A 22,981-nucleotide genomic window follows, 5' to 3' on the forward strand; every position below is an offset into this window, starting at 1 on the left:
AAGAATTGATGCTTTTGAACTGCGGTGTTCAAGAAGACTCTTGAAAGTCCCTTGGACTGCAAGGAGATCCAACCACTCCATTCTGAAGGAGATCAACCCTGGGATTTCTTTGGAAGGACTGATGCTAAAGCTGAAACTCCAGTACTTTGGCCACCTCATGCAAAGAGTTGACTCATTGGAAAAAACTCTAATGCTGGGAGGGATTGGGGGCAGGAGGAGAAGGGGACGACAGAGGATGAGATGGCTGGATGGCATCACTGACTTGATGGATGTGAGTCTGAGTGACCTCCGGGATATGGTGATGGACAGGGAGGCCTGGCGTGCTGCGATTCATGGGGTCGCAAAGAGTTGGACACGACTGAGGGACTGAACTGAACTGATATGAGATATATTTCTTAATGTGAATTGTGGTCAGTGTAGAGAAATTCTTACTAGAGGGTGTATTCATAGAAAGCCTGTCTTCATAGCAATAGCTGATAGTGCTCTATGAATTTGCTGTAAGCAGTAGCATGAGAAACTCTTCAATCACATTGTATGTGAGGCAATCACTCTGTATCTGAAATAGTCACTGACTAAAGTATCTGTCACTTATTCTGCCATTTCTTTTAGGAACATGATAGTGAACACACAGTTTGACCAGCAGACTACAGTTTTTGAAAACTCTGTAAAAATTTTCAGAATATCTCTGGCATTTTTGAAAATAATCAAATGCCTTTGGAATAATAGTTCTCAACAGGGAAGAAGTTCACCCTTTACGAGACATTTGCCAACATCTGGTGATATTTTCTGTTAACATATATTGAACAGGGTGGAGAGAAGTGTATTTCAGATGTCTAAAAGGGAGAGGTCAGGGATGCTGCTAAAATTCTACAATGTACAGGGTAGCCTCTCAAAACAAAGAAATATCTAGTCCGGAAAGTCAGGAGTGCTAAAGTTGAAAAATACTGCTTCAGAGTGACCCAAATTCAGTTCAGTTCAGTTCATTTCAGTCACTCAGTTGTGTCCAACTTTTTGTGACTGCATGGACTGCAGCATGCCAGGCTTCCCTGTCGATCACCAGCTGCCAGAGCCTACTCAAACTCATGTCCATCGAGTTGGTGATGCCATCCAACCATCTCATCCTCTGTCGTCCCCTTCTCCTTCTGCCTTCAGTCTTTCCCAGTAGCAAGGTCTTTTCCAATGAGTCATTTCTTCGCATCAGGTGGCTAAAGTATTAGAGTTTCAGCTTCAGCATCAGTCCTTCCAATGAATATTCAGGACTGATTTCCTTTAGGATGGACTGGTTGGATCTCCTTGCAGTCCAGGGGTCTCTCAAGAGTCTTCTTCAACACCACAGTTCAAAAGCATCAATACTTCAGTGCTTAGCTTTCTTTATAGTCCAATTCTCACTCCATACATGACTACTGGAAAAACCGTAGCTTTGACTAGACAGCCCTTTGTTGGCTTTGTTGGCAAAGTAATGTCTCTGCTTTTTGATATGCTGTCTAGGTTGGTCATAGCTTTTCTTCCAAGGAGCAAGCGTCTTTTAATTTCATGGCTTCAGTCACCATCTGCAGTGATTGTGGAGCCTCCCCAAAAAATAAAGTCTGTCACTGTTTCCATTGTTTCCCCATCTATTTGCTATGAAGTGATGGGACTGGATGCCAGGATCTTAGTTTTCTGAATGTTGACTTTTAAGCCAACTTTTTCATTCTCCTGTTTCATTTTCATCAAGAGGCTTTTTAGTTCTTCTTCGTTTTCTTCTGTAAGGGTGGTGTCATCTGCATATCTGAGGTTATTGATATTTCTCCTGGCAATCTTGATTTCAGCTTGTGCTTCATCCAGCCTGGCATTTCACGTGATGTACTCTGTATACAAGTTAAACAAACAAGGTGACAATATACAGCCTTGATGTACTCCTTTCCCAATTTGGAACCAGTCTGTTGTTCCATGTCCAGTTCTACTGTTGCTTCTTGACTTGCATACAGATTTCTCAGGAGGAAGGTCAGGTGGTCTGGTATTGCCATCTCTGTCAGAATTCCAGTTTGCTGTGATCCACACAGTCAAAGGCTTTGGCATAGTCAATAAATCAGAAGTAGATGTTATTCTGGAACTCTCTTGCTTTTTTGATGATCCAACGGATGTTGGCAATTTGATCTCTGGTTTCTCTGCCTTTTCTAATCTAGCTTGAACATCTGGAAGTTCATGGTTCACCTACTGTTGAAGCCTGGCTTGTGGAATTTTGAGCATGACTTTGCTAGTGTGTGAGATGAGTGCAATTGTGCAGTAGTTTGAGCATTCTTTGGTATTGCCTTTCTTTGGGATTGGAATGAAAACTGACCTTTTCCAGTCCTGTGGCCACTGCTGAGTTTTCCCAATTTTTTGCTGGCATATTGAGTGCAGCACTTTCACAGCATCATCTTTTAGGATTTGAAACAGCTCAACTGGAATTCCATCACCTCCACTAGCTTTGTTCGTAGTGATGCTTCCTCAGGCCCACTTGACTTCGCATTCCAGAATGTCTGGCTCTAGGTTGGTGATGACACCTTGTGATTATCTTGGTCATGAATATCTTTTTTGTACAGTTCTTCTGTGTATTCTTGCCACCTCTTCTTAATATCTTCTGCTTCTGTTAGGTCCCAAACTAGTTTGAGTGATCCAAACTATTTAATTAAAAGAAATGTAATTTTTAAACAAAGTTGAAAGAAAGATTTATTCAATTGGCCTAACACAGATTCAATGATATTATTTGTAGAATGCTCTGATCACCAACTTTATTATTAGATTTTAAATGATACACCAATATTTGCTTATATGTGATCCAGGATTAAATGTTTCACAACACTATTTAGAAACACAAAGTTATAACTCTAAGATCGTTTCCTGAATCTCTAGATATTGGAATTGTATCTTACTATCATAATATTGAATAATTTATGTGCCTATGTATATCTTTATGTATGAAGAAGCAACTTTATCCTGAAGTGAGTTCTGAGAATTGGCAGCCAGCTGCCTAAATGAATCACATCATTTAAAATTCTTGAGTTTCTTAATTTAAAACAGATTCAGTAGAACTCACTGAAATTTTTATACAGCTGATGATTCAATAATATAGATGATCATAAAAATAGTTTGTAACAAAAGGATATGTGAAATTGATGGGTTGTAGGCCCTGAGCCCTAGGCCCACTGGGGATACAAATTACCTACAGCTTCACTAAGTCATTTAGTTTTCCTGGCTTCAGTTCTCTGAACTCTAAGTGTACTGGCCTACAGGACTTGTAGTGTTTTCTACGCTTCAAATTCTATGAGTTTAATTTATGGATTAATTTTTATGGTGAATAAATTTTAAATCTCCTTTGGATTATTTTAGGATTATTTTTATGCCTTATCAATAGCACATGAGGAGAATTATAAAATAGCTCAATTTTCTAATGGCTTGGTTTATATTTAGGTTACATGAGTAAATGATGCATAACCCTGATGTCTAACCAGTATCGTCACACAGAGTAACAGTTTCTATAAAATCATCATCTAATTGTATTAATATTATGGAATACATGAGCATGACTCTCCTAATATCTTCATGAGACACTTTATTTATGGGTTCATTTGCTATTTCAAAGAACTTTGTTTATATCTTCTGTATGGCAGGTCATCACAATCTGCATTTATTAAATTAGAAAAAAAGACTTGGTATTTCATGGTTACAATAGGCTATTGCCACAAGCCTTAGGAGACAATTGGCTACAGTAATACAAAGGAATAAACTTTTATACTGGAGTGAATAGCCTGTCCCTTCTCCAGCGGATCTTCCCGACCCAAGAATTGAAACAGGGTCTCCTGCATTGCAAGAAGATTCTTTACCAGTTGAGCTACCAGAGAATCCCATGTGGAAAGATAATGCTCATTAATTATTCAACATATTAACAAATTCTCATTTTTTTCGAGGCATTTAACCTTAACAATAATTTACAAAGCTTCCCCCTGGTAGTCAAAGCATGTAAATCCACCTATAAAATGTTTCCCATTGTTTTGGGACGGCTCATGAAGTTACTATCACATTCCCTCAAATATTTGAAACAAAAATACGTTTTGACTAGCTAATTACTGTCTATATTTATCAATCATGCTTTTCTGGGAATATCTGAAGATAGGGATATTCTGTATGTGCACATGTGTGTGGGGGTATGTGTGTGTGTTTGTTATCTTTATCACTGAAAAATTAGGGAGATTTCATAGCAGACAAAGGTCAGAAGATCTCTGGCTTAATTTATCACCATACTTTGTTTCTTATATATAACTTTTTAAAAAATTAAAATCCTTCCAATGGATTTATAACTAAAAAATATGTAAAATCTCGTTTCTTGTTTAAGAAGACATCCCTTACAAAGACATCCTAAAAATGTTGTGGATTATCCTCAAAAATTTGCATTGCTTCTCTTCTATACTTTAGCTCACTGACTTAAAAAGCTCAGTATCTCTATTGTATTTTTCAAACCAGGCTAAACTGGCTCACTACCTTATAAATTTAAATCCTTTACAAATTGGCCATGGGTTTTTTGGTTGATTAAAGTGATTTGGAAACAAATCATGTCATTTAATCTCACTTCATTGTACTACAACCACAGAATATACGAATTGTCATGCATGTATGGCCTACATACAGCTCTCAGTGTTTAAGTTGTATAGTTAATTAGAGGCCTGTTTTTGAAGTAATCCAGTTTCGGTAATAAGTCACTTTTGTGTAGACTCCAGGTTTGTTCCTTTGACCACAGTTATCTCCCCAGCTCACAATTCCAATGAGATACCAGGTATCTTTAAGGTCCTTTCCAACTAAAGGTCCCCCAGAATCACCCTGAAAAGAAAAAAAGAGAAAGAAGATGAATTAAATATGAAACTCATTACTTAAGATATTTTGATGAACCACATATTTTATTATTAGAAAGTATATTTATAGACAACCAATTGTAGGATAATTCATTGAAACATGGGTTTCAGTAATTATAAAATCCTTAAAGTTCAATTTCCACATTTAAAAATTATTTTTCAGTTTTATAGATGTATAATTCATGAATAAAATCATATATATTTAAAGTGTACATTGTGATAATTTGACATTTATACTTTGAGAAATGATTACCATGATCAGGTTAATTAACACATCCATCACCTCACATAGTTACTTGGCGTGTATGTGTGCATGTGTGCCTGTGTGTGTGTGTGTGTGTGTGTGTGTGTGTGTGTGTGGTGAGAATGCTTAAGGTCTACTCTTAGCAGATTTCAAGTATACAACACAGAAAGTCAAGCTGTGATTTTTTTTTCTACTCCAAGTAGGGTGCCTGGGCTTCATTTTATCAGATAAACTAAACCCCACCCCATGAACCCTAGTAGCCATCCTTGTATTCCTTCTTCCATTGTGCCTGAGTCCCTTCCTTGATGATTTCCCCAACTTTTTATGACTAGAACTGCCTAGAGCTGCCTTATTATGCACTGCACAGTCACAAGGCAGGAATACCTGTTCTCTCCAATGCAGTGAAAGCTCTCTATTTTATGACCACCACTCTATCCAGAGACTTACCACTAATCGCACCATTCGCCTAGATTCCCATGTCCTCTGTGTTCCAGTCACTGCCTTTCACTTGTCTGTCATAGCATGAACCTCTCTATGGAATCCCTGAATGCTAGCTGCCTCTCTCCACACTCTTGGCGACTGGGGCTAGATGTGTACCAGATTCTGCTCTAGCCCAGCCCATGTGCTGCACAACTCCCTGCTGGTTTTCTGACAGAGGCTGTCTATGCTGTGTAATCTGTAGGACTCTGGGCAGGGTTTTCTGCCGCCTGATGACAATACAGTTCCCATCATTTCACCATATGGAATCACCTCCTTGGAGTTTTCAAGAACCCCACATGTTCTTGTAAACACTTATAAAGCAAGTGCCTACAGGATGAAACACGTTACAAATGCATTTGTCCCAAAATATACATGCAGGACAGATGCTGGACAAGAGGAGGGCCCTGGAAAGGGGACTAGATACAACTTGACCTAGTCCACCTCACCGTTTACTGCTTCTCACTTCTCATCCTCCTTAGGCTGAGACCCAACAAATTACTTGCAGTTGCCTCAAATATGAATTGTAATTTCACACTTTCATAATATGGCTATGCTTTATCTCTTTTCTATAATATTCTCTGCTTATTTTATAACTGGCTAAATGTTTTTTATCCTTCAGGTCTCATTGAAGTATTATCTCATATTTGTTCCAAACATGTTCCCTTCAAGCTAAAAATGTTTATTCTCCACATCTGAAACTAACATTGTATTGTAAATCAACTATACTTTAAATAAAAAATTGTTCTCCATTATATAACATTACATCATAGTTTATTGTTCATGATTATTTCCTTTTTAGATGTTAGCTCTTTAAGGAAAGAGACTCTGTTTTATGAAACTCTGGATTTCTGGTATTAAAATTAAATTTTATTGGTTAGTTTGATAACATCAAGGAAGCTTTTTGGTTATTTTGTTTTGCTTAATAAAACATTAAAATGTTTGTGTTTGAAATTAGTATTTATAAATTTTTGCATGGACATATCTCTGTATTTTACTAATATAAAGAGCATAGAATATTTTTGAGCCAGATAAAATATTTTTGAGTTAATGACATCAAAATAATCTCTCTCCACCTACCCTGCAGGCATCATATATTCCTTCCAGATATCCAGCACACATCATTCCAAATTTTATATCACTGCCATACACATGTGGCTGCTTGCACACATCATCACTTATGATTTTCAGTCTGGCTTCTCGAAGATCATTTTGGGACTCCCCTTAAGGAAAAGCAAAGTAATTTTAGTGTTTACAACCAGTATTCTTAGCTAGAATGAAGTGCAGACCTTTTTATTTCAAACTAAAGTTGTCAATCCTAAAGGAAATCAATCCTGAATATTCACTGGAAGGACTGATGCAGAAGCTGAAGCTCCAATACTTTGGCCACCTGATTAGACTCATTAGAAAGGACCCTGATGCTGGGAAAGATAGAAGGCCAGAGGAGAAGGGGATGACAGAGGATGAGATGGTTGAATGGCATCACCGACTCAATGGTCAAGAGTTTGAACAAGCTCTGGGAGATGGTGAAAGACAGGGAAGCCTGGCACGTTGCAGCCCATGGGTTCACAAAGAGTTGGACATGACAGAGTGACTGAACAACAACAAAAATTGTCAAACAAGATGAAGGTAATGTAAACAATTCCTAAGGAAATAAGTTCTATTTATTCTCTGGCAAATGTAAATGAAAACTGTCCTTATCTCATTTTAAAATACCTATACTAGCAAAGAAAACATTTTGTTTCTTTTTTCTGGAAAACCTTTGTACGTTTACTTAAAAACAATCAGTTTGTATATTTAGGAAGGTATTTATTTTTTAAAATAAGTTTTTATTGTAGATTGTTCCCAGAAACTTTCTAGGCCTAGACAGTTTTGGCTTGATAAAATAACTATATATCTTTATTTTATCCTTTATATTTTATGGGGAACTCTCACACACATAATAACATGTAAAGGCAATGATTTCATTATGTATTATAATTTTGGAACCCCAGGTCATAAACTAGAGCCTGAGTTATAGAAACCAATGCTAACGCAGAAGACGACTATTTATGATATAAACCAATACTATCACAAGTATTCAGGGATTCTTTGTATCAGCCACATGCTGGTCGGGAAACTGACCCTGCAGTAGACAAAATTCTACTATGATCCCCAAGATTCCTATGTGATGTCTTTTCCCCTAGGTCTAAGTGGGATCTGTGAATATTATGGATGTCATTCTCATGATTAGGTTATATTCTGGAACACAGGTGAGGGAATATTGAAGATTAATTAAGATGTAGTCAGCTTGACATTGAGTTCATCAAAAGGGAAATTATTCAAGGTGGGCCTGACCTAATCAGATAAGCCTTTTTGAAAGGGGTTTAGGCCTTCTGCTGAAGCTCCAATACTTGGGCCACCTGATGTGAAGAACTGACTCACTGGAAAAGGCCCTGATGCTGAGAAAGATTGAAGGCAGGAGGAGAACGGGATGACAGTGGATGAGATGGTTGGATGGCATCACGAACTCAATGGACCTGAGTTTGAGCAAGCTCCGGGAGTTGGTGATGGTTAGGGAAGCCTGGAGTTCTGCAGTCCAATGGGTCATAAAAAGTTGGACATGACGGAGAGACTGAAATGAACTGAACTAGGCTTTCCCTGAGTTCAGAGACTTTTTCCCAATGGTGTTGGAGAAGCAAGCTGCCATAAACTCTGTAGGTGCAAGAAACTAAATTCCACCAGCAACCAGTGAGCTTGGAAAAGAGTCATAGATGAGACCTTTACCCCAGCCAATACTTTGATTGCTAATTTGTGAGACGTTGAGAGGAGATGCCAGCTATGCTATGTCTGAATTTCTGACCCATAGGAACTGTGAAATAATAAATGCATTTTCTTTCAAGTTGTTAAATTTGTGGCAATTTGTTACACAGCAATAGAAACTAATAATGGACACTAATTTCTGTAGAAGGTCAATTCAGGAATTTTCAGGACAGGTATTTGCTAAAATGTTTAAAAATGCTCAAGATATTCTGTTCTTTGAGTACACCTAGAGTAATTTTTTTTGGCTACTACATTATCAATTAAAAATAATTCATGCCCAGTGCTGGGAAAGGTAAGATGAAACACATATTGTAGGTAACAGTATAAATTTATAACTTTTAAATAAAACTCATTGTCAAGGAGTTATAAAAAGTTTAGCCTACAAATCCTGTACATCCCTCAACTATTTCTCAACTGTTATGAGAATGCTTAATGACATTTCCCAGAAAGTATTGCTCTTTTTTCAAGGAATCAGAAATTTCAATTTTCTCCACTTTTTCATTTTGATTATATTCATTGCCACTATTACTTATATTATTTCCTTTTCGTGTTTAATTTAGGTTTATTTTCTCTTCTTTTCTAGTGTCTTAAAAGGAGAACTTTCTTATTTTATAATACATGCATTTTGCTATGTTTCCCTGTCTCTGTACTGTTTTAGCTGCATCCTGCATTCATTTCATTCTATTAATACTTATAATTATCTTCAAGATTTCCTCTTTTATCTACGGATTATTTAGAAGTGTGTTGTTTAATTTTTAAGCATTTAGAGATTTTCCTATTGTCAATCTGTTACTGGTTTTTAGTTTGATTGCATTATCATCAGAGAGCGTACTATATATGATTTCCATTCTTTTAAGTTTGTCAGAGACTTGTTTTATAGACCTCGATATAGTCTATCTTGGCTAATGTTCCATTGGTGCTTTAAAAAAGTAGGTATCCTGTTGCTAATTATAGGGTTCTACATAAATTAGATTCTATTGCTATTCAAAAACTATTATGGCACATATATTTCTATGCCAACCTTAGACTCCAGGTCAGAAATGATTTCTTTCCATCAAGGCAAAGGGAATCTGAGATGCTCCTCTCATTAAATGAAGAATGCAACTCTAGCTTAGGAGAAGATCCATTAGAGAGAGAGAAGACATTGTTGTCAGGCTTACAGCTCCCTGGGCTTATTAAGCTATGGGTAATAATTTCTGTGATTGGAAATATAACCTTAAAGAAACTGCATGGAACATCTGGAGAAAAATCTAAAGACCATCAAGCCCATCATCAACCACATTAGTGAAAGGTATTCCTGGTTCCTTAGTGAAGAATGAGAATTAATGATTTATTCTTTAGAGTTTATTGTATATCAATACATTGTATAGAGCTCTGTGAATGAATGTTGTCTTTCTCAAAAAGTCCTTTCTTATCTTCTCAAGCCTAGAGTCAAAGAAACCCTGTCGCTGTTATATGTATGCACCTGCACCAGATTTTAGAATCCAGAGTGTGTCTGAGTCTGTTTTGAAAACCTTAAAACATGAAGCCAATTTTGTTTCTTAGGAGATTGTTAGTATATCAAGTTAAATCATTTTAGAGAGGTCAGTGGAAACTTTATTATCAGAGATGATTTGTCTCTATACAGTATTCTTACCCCTAATCACTCTTAATTAGCCTCTTTAGCTTTGATGCAGATTTTGCTGCAATTGGAGATTATAGCTGAGCGAAGGAAACATTTTTGAGGTGACTGAGAAAAGTGAAACTAAGTGATGGAGCAAACTAAAGGGAAGGGGAGGTAAAAAAGAGGAGGCTCACAGAGGTGAGGCTCAAAGTGAAGGAGTCAGAGTGAAGGCGGGCATGAGTATTTTAGCATATCTAGTGTATATCTGGCTTTGCATAGGCAATGGGACATAGAGATAGACTTTAGTGTTTCTGAGGGAACCTTCTTTCCCTTTATATCTTCCATGAAGCCTTTCTTGTTGGAGCTCTTTCCCTCATTACGTGTGATTCTGACCAGGAAGCCAACCACATATCTACTTTTCTTTCTGTAGGCTTAAGAGTGAGAATTGATTTAACCAGTCAGTCTGGTACCCTTATACACAACCTGGGCCATAAGAGACCTTTTCAGGGATTAACATAGATTCTGGCAAAGAGAGAGACACGTGTTCTTCCCTGGCATCAGCTAGGCGAAGATGTACACGCTGAGCTGCTGTTGGCCACCCTTACCACTATGTGGCGCTAGAATCCCTTGTAATGAAGGTGACCTGGGGAAATGGAACCAACCTGAGGAAAAACTCAGATTCTGAGCCTGATGACATCACACAAACTCCTGAATCCACATGTATCTGAAGTCAGACTCATCTCACCTCTTAATTCCAAATTACAAGGGCCAAATTTGCCATATTATTATTATTTTTTACTTTAGTTAATTTGCGTTGAGTTTCTGTCACTTGCAGAACAAGAGCCCTAATCCAAACTGTGTGGAAAAGTCTGACAGGATATTACTGATGGACATTAAATAATACTGCCATAAATAGAGTTTAGAGCTCCGTGATTCGTTTTAAGATACCCACCACCATAAAAAAGTGCTCCAAATCCTGTGATATAGACAGTTGAATTTGGTTGGAAGGACGCAGAGGCTTCTGGCAAACAAATTCGACGGATGTCATCAGTAAAGGTGACTCTGGGAGAGAACTGCACAACAGCAATGTCGTACTCTCTTGCTGGGGAGCGGTACCTCTCATGGACAATAATTCTTTTGATGTTTCTTTTCATTAATGGCGGGTTGATTTTTGTTCCAAAGCTAACAGTCCACTGATGACGGTTTGCTTTACTGGAAAAGTTTAGATATTAACAGAATATATGAACTGCATTACAATAATTGCATGTAGGCTAATAAAACAGAAAATTCAACCCTAATACACTTGGATTCAATGATAGCTTTCTTTAACCATATAGTCTACTGCTACTATTTGAAAGATAAAATATATACAAAAAGTATCTTTGAGCTGGAATCCAGTACAGAATTATTGAATTTTAGAACTGTGAAGCCTATAAAATGTTGTTCATTCATTTCTTCAGTAAATATTTATTGATCATCTACGTGTTGAACCTTATTTGAAGTGCCAGGAATAAAGTGGTGAACATGTCAGAAAAGCCCCTGCTGGTGGGTACCTTTGATTCCAGGGAAAGAGAAAAGCAAAACGAATGAATAGATCAATAACTTACAGCAGTGATAAGGACTATAAATAGGGCAGTGGACTAGGTTACAAGGGGGTAGTTAGATAAGTCACTTTTGAGAACATGGCACTTGGGTTGAGACATGGTTGATGAGCAGTCAGCTATGGGAAGATGGGATGATAACTTTTCAGGCAAATATCCCAAGAACAGATTGGCGGCAGTTCAGGACACAAAGGAAGAATGGTGGGAAATGAGGTTTGGCAAGGTAGCAGGGGCCAGATTTTAGAGTGTTTTGTAGGTCAATCAAAAGATGCTTGATCCTTGGAAGAAAAGCTATGATGACCATAGATAGCATATTAAAAAGCAGAGACATCACTTTGCCAACAAAGGTCCAGATAATCAAAGCTATGGTTTTTCCAATAGTCATGTATGGATGTGAGAGTTGGACCATAAAGAAGGTTGAGTGTAGAAGAATTGATGCTTTAACATTGTGGTGCTGGGGAAGACTCTTGAGAGCCTCCTGGATTGCAAGAAGATCAAACCAGTCAATACTAAATGAAATCAACCCTGAATATTCATTGGAAGGACTGATGCTGAAGCTCCAAGACATTGGCCACCTGATGTGAACAGATGACTCACTGGAAAAGACTGTGATGCTGGAAAAGATTGAGGGCAGGGAGAAAAGGGGGAAACAGAGGGTGAGATGGTTGTACGGCATCACTGACTCAATGGACATGAGTTTGAGTAAACTTTGGGAGATAGCTAAGGACAGGGAAGCCTGGCATGCTGCAGTCTATGGGGTTGCAAAGAGTAGAACATAGCAACTGAACGACAACAAGTAGGTCTTGAATAAAGTGCTTAGATTTTATTCAAATAATATGGGAATTCACTGGATGATTTTAACAGAGTAATGTACTCTCATTTACATTAAAAAATAACATTGGTTCTTTCCAGAGACTAGATTGTTAGAAGGTAAGAGTGGGTTAGGTAAAGCTGTCAGAGGTCCTATGAGAGTTGATTGTGAGTGACTTCTAGCTTGTGGGCATGAGCAGCTGGTGGATCATGGCATATGTAGGGATTGGAAAGATCATCTAGTAATGAAAGGTCATCTAGTAAAGCCTTTGTTTTATACTTAAGGAAAATAGAGCCTAGATGTTTTAAATTATATGCCTAGTATCACATGTCTGTTTGTTTCTCTCTGTTCTTTATTGGATACCATCTCCCAGTGAAATATATTATTAATAATAAGATTAAAGTTCCTTGGCAACTAACTGCCTCCTTGCCTGCCTCCTGAGAAATCTGTGTGCAGGTTAAGAAGCAACAGTTAGAACCGGACAGGGAACAACACACTGGTTCCAAACTGGAAAAGGAATACGTCAAGGCTGTATATTTTCACCCTGCTTATTTAAGTTATATGCAGAGTGCATCATGTGAAATGCCAGGCTGGATGAAGCACAAACTGTAATCAAGATTTCTGGGAGAAATATCAATAACCTCAGATATGCACATGACACCACCTTTATGGCAGAAAGTGAAGAAGAACTAAAGAGCCTCTTTATGAAAGTGAAAGAGGAGAGTGAAAAAGCTGGCTTAAAACTCAACATTCATTTTTGTGTATGGTGTTAGAAAGTGTTCTAGTTTCATTCTTTTACAAGTGGTTGACCAGTTTTCCCAGCACCACTTGTTAAAGAGATTGTCTTTAATCCATTGTATATTCTTGCCTCCTTTGTCAAAGATAAGGTGTCCATAGGTGTGTGGATTTATCTCTGGCCTTTCTATTTTGTTCCATTGATTTATATTTCTGTCTTTGTGCCAGTATCATACTGTCTTGATGACTGTGGCTTTGTAGTAGAGCCTGAAGTCAGGCAGGTTGATTCCTCCAGTTCCATTCTTCTTTCTCAAGATTGCTTTGGCTATTCGAGGTTTTTTGTATTTCCATACAAATTGTGAAATTATTTGTTCTAGCTCTGTGAAAAATACCGCTGGTAGCTTGATAGGGATTGCATTGAATCTGTAGATTGTTTTGGGTAGTATACTCATTTTTACTATATTGATTCTTCTGATCCATGAACATGGTATATTTCTCCATCTATTAGTGTCCTCTTTGATTTCTTTCGCCAGTGTTTTATAGTTTTCTATATATAGGTCTTTAGTTTCTTTAGGTAGATATATTCCTAGGTATTTTATTCTTTTCGTTGCAATGGTGAATGGAATTGTTTCCTTAATTTCTCTTTCTATTTTCTCATTATTAGTGTATAGGAATGCAAGGGATTTCTGTGTGTTGATTTTATATCCTGCAACTTTACTATATTCATTGATTAGCTCTAGTAATTTTCTGGTGGAGTCTTTAGGGTTTTCTATGTAGAAGAACATGTCATCTGCAAACAGTGAGAGTTTTACTTCTTCTTTTCCAATTTGGATTTCTTTTATTCCTTTTCCTGCTCTGATTGCTGTGGCCAAAACTTCCAGAACTATGTTGAATAGTAGTGGTGAAAGTGGGCACCCTTGTCTTTTTCCTGACTTTAGGGGAAATGCTTTCATTTTTCACCATTGAGGATAATGTTTGCTGTGGGTTTGTCATATATAGCTTTTATTATGTTGAGATATGTTCCTTCTATTCCTGCTTTCTGGAGAGTTTTTTTTTTTTTTTTTTAATCATAAATGGATGTTGAATTTTGTCAAAGGCTTTCTCTGCACTTTCTAACACCATACAAAAAAATAAACTCCAAATGGATTAAAGATCTAAATGTAAGAGCAGAAACTATAAAACTCCTAGAGGAGAACATAGGCAAAACATTCTCCGACATAAATCACAGCAGGATCCTCTATTATCCACCTCTCAGAATACTGGAAATAAAAGCAAAAATAAGCAAATGGGATCTAATTAAAATTAAAAGCTTCTGCACAACAAAGGAAACCCTAAGCAAGGTGAAAAGACAGCCTCTGGAATGGGAGAAAATAATAGCAAATGAAACAACTGGCAAACAACTAATCTCAAAAATATATAAGCAACTCATGCACTCAATTCCAGAAAAATAAACAGCCCAATCAAAAAATGGGCCAAAGAACTAAATAGACATTTCTTCAAAGAAGACATACAGATGGCTAACAAACACATGAAAAGATGCTCAACATCACTCATTATCAGAGAAATGCAAATCAAGACCACAATGAGGTACGATTTCACACCAGTCAGAATGGCTGTGATCCAAAAGTCTACAAGCAATAAATGCTGGAGAGGGTGTGGAGAAAAGGGAACCCTCTTACACAGTTGGTGGGAATGTAAACTAGTACAGCCACTATGGAGAATAGTGTGGAGATTCCTTAAAAAACTGGAAATAGAACTGCCTTATGACCCAGCAATCCCACTGCTGGGCATACACACCAAGGAAACCAGAATTGAAAGAGACACGTGTACCCCAATGTTCATCGCAGCACTGTTTATAATAGCCAGGACATGGAAGCAACCTAGATGTCCATCAGCAGATGAATGGATAAGAAAGCTGTGGTACATATACACAATGGAGTATTACTCAGCCATTAAAAAGAATACATTTGAATCAGTTCTAATGAGGTGAATGAAACTGGAACCTATTATACAGGGTGAAGTAAGCCAGAAAGAAAACACCAATACAGTATATTAACACATATATATGGAATTCAGAAAGATGGTAATGATAACCTTGGATGCGAGACAGCAAAAGAGACACAGATGTATAGAATAGACTTTTGGACTCTGTGGGAGAGGGAGAGGGTGGGATGATTTGGGAAATGGCATTGAAATATGTATAATGTCATGTAAGAAACGAATCGCCAGTCTAGGTTCGATACAGGATACAGGATGCTTGGGGCTGGTGCACTGGGATGACCCAGAGAGATGGTATGGGGAGGGAGGTGGGAGGGGGGTTCAGGATGGGGAACGCATGTACACCTGTGGCAGATTCATGTTTATGTATGGCAAAACCAATACAGTATTGTAACATAAAATAAAGTAAAATTTAAAAAAATTAAAAAAAAAAAAAACCCTCAACATTCAGAAAACTAAGATCATGGCATCCGGTCCCATCACTTCATGGCAAATAGATGGAGAAACAGTGGAAACAGTGAGAGACTTTATTTTCTTGGGTTCCAAAATCACTGCAGATGGTGAATGCAGCCATGAATTTAGAAGACACTTGCTCCTTGGAAGAGAAACCATGACCAACCTAGAGAGCAACAAAGGTCCATCTAGTCAAAGCTATGGTGTTTCCAGTGGTCAAGTATGGGTGTGAGAGTTGGACCATAAAGAAAGCTGAGCGCCTAAGACTTGGTGCTTTTTAACTGTGGTGTTGGAGAAGACTCTTGAGAGTCCCTTGGACTGCAAGGAGATCCAACCAGTCAATCCTAAAGGAAATCAGTCCTGAAGATTGATTGGAAGGACTGATACTGAAGCTGAAGCTCCAATACTTTGGCCACCTGATGCAAAGAACTGACTCCTTAGAAAAGATCTTGTGTGATGCTGGGAAAGATTGAAGGAGGAGAAGGGAATGACAGAGGATGAGATGGTTGGATGGCATCACCAACTTGATGGACATGAGTTTGAGCAAGCTCCAGAAGTTGGTGATGGACAGGAAAGCCTGGAATGCTATAGCCCATGGGGTCTCAAAGAGTCAGATATGACTGAGCGTCTGAACTGAACTGACTAATGTTCCTTAACTAATTAAGTGAACTATTAATAACATCATTGAAGAGGAACAGGCAAAGATACAGATGCTATGCATATAGATATTTGTTTATCAACCTAATTATTTTAAAAAAAAGATTGAAGTATATTTGATGTGTAATATTTTGGGCTTCCCTGGTGGCTCAGACAATAAAGAATCCGCCTGCAATGTGGGAAACCTGGGTTCGATCCCTGGGTTGGGAAGATCCCCTGGAGGAGGGTATGGTAATTCCCAGTATTCTTGCCTGGAGAATCCCCATGGACAGAGGAACTTGGTGGGCTGTAAAGAGTCAGACACAACTGAAAGACTTTTACTCACTCAAAATGTTTTAGATATGCATCAAATGATTCAGCTTATATATATTCTTTTTTTCAGATTCTTTTACACTGTAAGTTATTATAAGTCATTGAATATAGCTCTTTGTGCTATACAGTAGGTCTTTGTTGTTTATCTATTTTATATATGGTAGTGAGTATCTGTTAATACCAAAGTCTTAATTTATCCCTCCCCACTTTTCCTCTTTGATAACTGTAAGTTTGTTTTCTATATCTGTGAGTTTGCTTCTGTTTTGTAAATAAGTTCATTTGTATCTTTTTAAAGATTTCACATATAAGTCATATCACATGATATTTGTCTTTCTCTGACTTACTTTACTATGATAATCTCTAGGTCCATCTATGTCGCTGCAGATGGCATTATTTCATTCTTTTTTATGGCTGAATACTAGTCCATTGTACATATATACTACATCTTCTTTATCCACTCATCTGTTGATAGACATTTAGGTTGCTTCCATGTCTTGGCTACTGTAAGTAGTGCTGCAATGAACATTGGGGTGCATGTATCTTTTAGAATTAAGAGTTTTCTCTGGATATATGCCCCCAGGAGTGGGATTGCTAGATCATGTGGCAACACAATTTTTAGTTTTTTTAAAGGACTTCCATAGTGTTTTTCAGATTGGCTGCACCAATTTACATTTTCACCACCAGTGTTATATCCAAACGTTCTCTAGCCATAATTTCTTTATTTAAAACCCTAAGAACCTGATTAGCATATACTAGGACAGTGACTACTCCCCCTAGGGACTTTCCAAATAAGTTCAAGTACAAAGACGTGAAAGATGCTTTTCTTATTTTACCTCAGCAATACTTGGGGATGTTGATTATTACACAGAAGACAATAAAACTCAGATGGTTTTTTAAGCAGTAGTAACATCAATCACTTACTTCTTAAAGCAGTGAGCTGCAGTAACAAGCCAAGTATTACTAATCAAGGTGGCCCCACACTGATGTATGTTATTATGCTGAAGAGAAGCTTGCCAAGGCCAGGCAGCCTTGCCCGCGATCTCTCCGGACATTATTCTGTTGCTTACTAACGGAACAACTCGTTTACCACAACCTGAAAGAGATGCGATCATTAAATTATAAGAAATGTCTCTATAATTCTTGATACAGAGAAATTGGTAGAGTGCTGCAATGCAACGTTTGCATCTGTCATTATATAAACAAGTACAATATGAATATCCACCTTCTCCTCATTGATGCTTTGCTCACTCCCTCTATTTGTAAAATGGATATACATTGCCCACTGAAGCTACGTAAGTCTGAGAAGTATTGACACACCACAAAGTGTATGTCTTGAGGACTTGCAGTGTCAATTATCCAGATATTCTGGGAGCTCCTACTAAGATGATTCTTTCCTGGTTTTAGGTGATCCCACCATGTTATTTTGACATAAAAGTCCTCACCAGAAGAACTGAACAGAGAAGTAATTGCCAATTCCTTGAAACTCCTTTTCTCATACATTTTTCTGAGTGACTCGTTCCTCAAGTGGCATGGTTAATGCATCATGACCAGTCTCTTACTCTTTAGGATGGCGGATTCTATGTTTCCACGTAAATATCACGTGCGCTATGCTGCTGCTGCTGCTAAGTCGCTTCAGTCGTGTCTGACTCTGTGCGACCCCATAGACGGCAGCCCACCAGGCTCTGCTGTCCTTGGGATTCTCCAGGCAAGAACACTGGAGTGGGTTGCCATTTCCTTCTCCAATGCACGAAAATGAAAAGTGAAAGTGAAGTCACTCAGTCGTGTCCGACTCCGCGACCCCAGGAACTGCAGCCTGCCAGGCTCCTCCGTCCATGGGATTTTCCAGGCAAGAGTACTGGAGTGGGTTGCCATTGCCTTCTCCGCACATTCGCTATAGGTGGGGATACATAAGTACTCTATTATGTGTGTCAGATCAGAGATTAGTTTGCTGCTTAGGATTCCCGCTAAGAATGAAGCCTGTTTAAAGCATGCTGCTAATAAAGAAAAGACGGTAGTTTCAATTTTTATTCCAAAAAATTCGGTATCGAAGAGGAAATTCATTTTACTGGTACTGATAACACTCCTACTGTGGCCAGTCTTTTAGAAATTCCCATCACTGCCATCTCTAGTTTAGACTACTGTTTTTCTCACCTGGAGGACTGCAACAGTTTCCCTGATCATCTCCTTACCTCCAGTGTTGCTCCTCCAATCCATTCTCCACCCTGAAACCCGAGTGGCCTTTCTGATGTGTCTAAAACCCTTTAGTGACTTTTCATTCCAGATAAAGTTGAAATGTTTTAGCATGATTCTGGTCCTTGATGACTATTAATCATTAATTAATCATACCCCTTTCTCATGTCCCCAATCCCCAATCCTATATTCCAGCCACACTGACATTTTTCATTTACAAGAAGTGATCATGTTCTTGCTTTTCTAGAGACATTTTTACATACTATTCTCCTTGCCCAAGACATTCATCCCAATTGTCACTTTATTTGTGGTCCTTCTTTTCTCCTGTCTCAAGGATCACTTTCAGACCCCATAAGACCAAGTCAGGTTAGCTGACTCTGTGATTGACTTTCACTGCACTATCTCCGTCATAGCATTTATCACACTGTTTTAACATTTCCTGATTGATTTATGTCTTCCTCTAAATTCAAACCCTTAATTTTAGAGGAGGAATCATGTCTTAGTGACACTTGTATTCACTTTCTGGCACTTGGTAGATTTTAAAAGGATGTTTATTGAATGAATGTTGTATAGTATATTTGCAAGACAGATGAAAATGAATGAACACCTTTGCTCAAAGTCATCACCACTTTAAAAAAATTCTTTCAAAATTTAGGCCACAGTGATATGAAGCAAATAATGATATGAAGTGAGTGAGTGGAGCTGCTGTCAACCATGAAGATGAGTATGATCAGTAAATTGTATAGACAATCACAAGTAAAGGGGTCTATCTCTTTTCCATTTATCACTTTCTCATTATTTTATTTCTCAGTAGAAAGCATAATTAGTAGCATTTAAAAATTATCAAGGCAAGTCCATTTATTCCAAATCAGAAATATAAAATTTCTTCAAATTGCTCCTAGATTTCCACCATGTAAAATATTTTTCTTGAAGATGACAAAAAATGTTGGTTTTAGAGTTAAAAAAAAAAGTATTTTCATTTTTTACACAATTGTTATTCTCTCCAAAAGAAAATGTGGAACATGAGTGGGAAATTATGAGCTAATATTTGAAGATATTATCCTTTCTGAGATGAAATGGAACTTGTGTTTATAAACTAACTAGACTTACATGCTTGGACAGTTAGCTTCCCTGTTGATGAGCTCATTGCTGAAAAACAAGATAGAACAAAGAATGATAATTTGATATTCTCCTAGTTGGTCTCAATGACCAGAAATCAGAGAATACTCATCATATATGGAGTCCAGAAATTTGAGCATATGGATGAGTCAGGAAAACAGCTGATATAACAGGATATATGTATGGTTTTGGTAAAGATTTATAGGCAATCTCTAGGCTTCCCTGGTGGCTCAGATGGTAAAGAATTCTGCACTGTGGGAGATCTGGGTTCAGTCCCTGGGTTGGGAAAATCCCCTGGAGGAGGGCATGGCAACCCACTCCAGTATTCTTGCCTGGAGAATCCCCATGGACAGAGGAGCCTGGTGGGCTACAGTTCATGGGGTCACAAAGAGTCAGACATGACTGAGTGACTAAGCACTGCACATATAGGCAATAAGCAGTGAATGATTAAGGCTCAAATATGGATGATCAAAACTCACAAATCATTTGTAGTAATACAGAACAGGGGCTTTCCAATGGCTTAGGATAAATTTTTGGATTTTACTTAAGGATATAGAGAAAGTAGGGAAAGAGGGAACAACCAATGGAGTCTTTAGGTTCAAACTCAGCCTCAACTAGAACAAGTCTACTTTTATCTCTTCTGTTTAAGATTTCATGTAAGCCTTTCTTTGGTGCAAGGGTTTAAGGATGGAAAAAAAAAATAATTTTGGAAACTACCGTAGAAAGCATTAGAAAGCATATTTAAAATACTTCTAAAACACAGTTCTTAAATTATCAAAATGTTCCCCTTCCCAAGGAATAAACTACTGTATATTGTTATCAAACACCGGCTGGATACTGGTAGAGGCTAATTATTGGACAGAATCTAAGATAAAATTGTCATTTCCAACAAAGGTGGTAACCTGATAAAGGAAATACAAACATTTAATATTAAGTTGATGAACGGTTGCATGAAAAGTGGGATAGTTTTCAAAATAAAAGCGCTTAATAGGTAGAATGAGGATGGATGGTTTTACTTATTTCTACCAGTCCTATGTGTCTCAGACTCATATTCTCTACATTTGACTTCCCATTATGCACAGTAAGAATGTTTCTTTCCACTTACCTTCTATAAATTTCACTTGGGAAACTAATGATGATGAACTATACAAAGTGGGAGCTCTTGAGAATATCCAGTAAACTCGTAAAAGGCATGACTAAATCATTATATAGTGAAGAATCAGTTGCTCAGTACAGATCCTCAATCTTTATTTATAGAAGAAACTCAATTTTTGGTCAAATGTAGTTTTAAGGTAGTAAATTTCTTGTTTTATTTTTTAAAACTATAGGCATACTTTGGAGATATTGTGGATTCAGTTCAAGACCATGGCAATAGGCAAATATCACAATAAGGCAAGTCAAAATTTTTTTGTTTCCCAGTGCATTTAAAAGTTTATGTTTACACCATTATGTAGTCCGTTAAGTGTGCATTATGTCTTAAAAAACAATATACATACCTTAATTAAAAAGTACTTTACTGCTAAAGCATGCTAACTGTCATCTGACAACACAGGATTGCCACAAACCTTCAATTTGTAAAAAAAAAAAAAAAAAAACACAACATCTATGAAGTGCAATAAAGTGAAGTGAAATAAAATGAGGTATTTGAATATGCCCCATGTTAGTAATGCATTACAATGGTATAAATTTAAAATTCTTCAGTTAGAGCTTCTTCTGCTTAGTTTGAGCAAGATGCAACTCAGCCCTTTCCAGGAATGAGACCAGGGTACATGTAATAGTTGGGAGTTTCATCGGATTTTTGAGGAAAGAATTTTAGACAGAATGATTATACCTGAAGGTAAACTGCCCATATGCAAGTGACTGACTATTGCAAATTACCAATTTTGACAAAATTGTGTTACTTTCTACGTTTAGGAGTGAAAACAAACACTAACACCTTAGTTTTGAACAAGACCCTCTAACACACTTCCGAGCTGACAGTAATCGTATTCAGGGCTGTACACACTACAAGTAACATGATAAGGACTGGCCACATCACCAGCCCATGGGTGATGAGCAGCTCTTCCATAGCCACAGCATTTGCAGTTCAAAGGAGTCAATATTAATTTTGTTCTGACATCACATCACAGGAAGGGTGCACAGTTATTTGTCAAACCAAAACACAGATTCTTGCCAGATTATGGATAAATCTGGGGCTGCAAGGTTATTTCTAGACTTTGTCTAGAATTTCTGCAATTTTCCATTCATTTGAAATCCCCCAAATTAAGTATTGCTGGAGAGCAGTTTTTTTGTCTACAAGGATTGCCTTGAGGATTCTAATCAGTTTTCTACCAAGTGAGCCTTTCCTAAGTACTAGTAAATGCTGCTCTTTTCACATTTGGAAATTTGGAAACCTTCAGGCTTCTAGTTTTTTCTACCATCCATTATTTGCATTAATGTTTTCAGATTTCTAAAGCATATGGACAATTTTCTAGCTTTCTGATAGCCTATATGATCAATATTACATTTTTTGTTTTCTTGTGTATATTCTTTTTTAAGTTACTAACATTTCTTTTTCTTTTTTTTTTAAACTGTACGATATTGTAGTGGTTTCGCCATACATCAACATGAATCTGCCACTGGTGTACATGTGTTCCCCATCCTGAACCCCCCTCCCACCTCTTGATATTTCTGTGACTTCAGGAAGAACAAATATTATATTTGCAAGATTATAGATGAGAAAGTGGAGGAAAAGGCATGGTAGCCCTTTGGTGGACTTTGCAAATACAAGTCCTTTACAGAACTTGGGTAGTCCTGTAGTGACTCAGTGGAGTTAGAATCAGGTAACTCTCAAATCAGGTTCTTCATCAGCATGTCCTGCCCTTTAATCTACTATAGACATTAAAACAGACTACAGGTCACAAGCTGAACCTATAAGAAACAAAAAGCCCAGATACCCAATGGACACTTCATGCTTCATGTCTGGTTTCAGATAGCTCAGGCTTTTAAGTTCCTTGCAAATTAACTGGTTATTTAAAATTATGTAGAACACATCTTGTAACTTATCACAACTTCCACTATTTCACAACCTCGATTCATTTGTTTCTCCACAAAGGAGAAAACAAAGAAGGC

At 37.6% G+C, this 22,981-nt stretch overlaps 1 protein-coding gene across 3 annotated transcripts in view; it reads right to left on the bottom strand.

The window, feature by feature from the left end:
- Positions 1 to 2,731: 2,731 nt before the first annotated feature.
- TMPRSS11A (transmembrane serine protease 11A) overlaps positions 2,732 to 22,981 on the bottom strand; it is a 57,509-nt gene continuing 37,259 nt past the window's right edge. For 2 of the 3 annotated variants that reach the window (XM_040238302.1, XM_040238300.1), the window contains exons 6-10: positions 19,862 to 19,900; positions 17,483 to 17,654; positions 10,947 to 11,206; positions 6,670 to 6,812; positions 2,732 to 4,836 (exon numbers count right to left, since the gene is read on the bottom strand). In XM_040238302.1, coding sequence (XP_040094236.1) covers positions 4,675 to 4,836; positions 6,670 to 6,812; positions 10,947 to 11,206; positions 17,483 to 17,654; positions 19,862 to 19,900 — 776 coding nt within the window. In that variant the 3' untranslated portion in view covers positions 2,732 to 4,674. The remainder of the gene's footprint in view (positions 4,837 to 6,669; positions 6,813 to 10,946; positions 11,207 to 17,482; positions 17,655 to 19,861; positions 19,901 to 22,981) is intronic. The other variant, XM_040238301.1, reaches the window with a different exon arrangement.

Source organism: Oryx dammah, unplaced genomic scaffold (genome assembly GCF_014754425.2).
Source record: "Oryx dammah isolate SB20612 unplaced genomic scaffold, SCBI_Odam_1.1 HiC_scaffold_3, whole genome shotgun sequence".
Lineage (NCBI taxonomy): Eukaryota > Metazoa > Chordata > Mammalia > Artiodactyla > Bovidae > Oryx > Oryx dammah.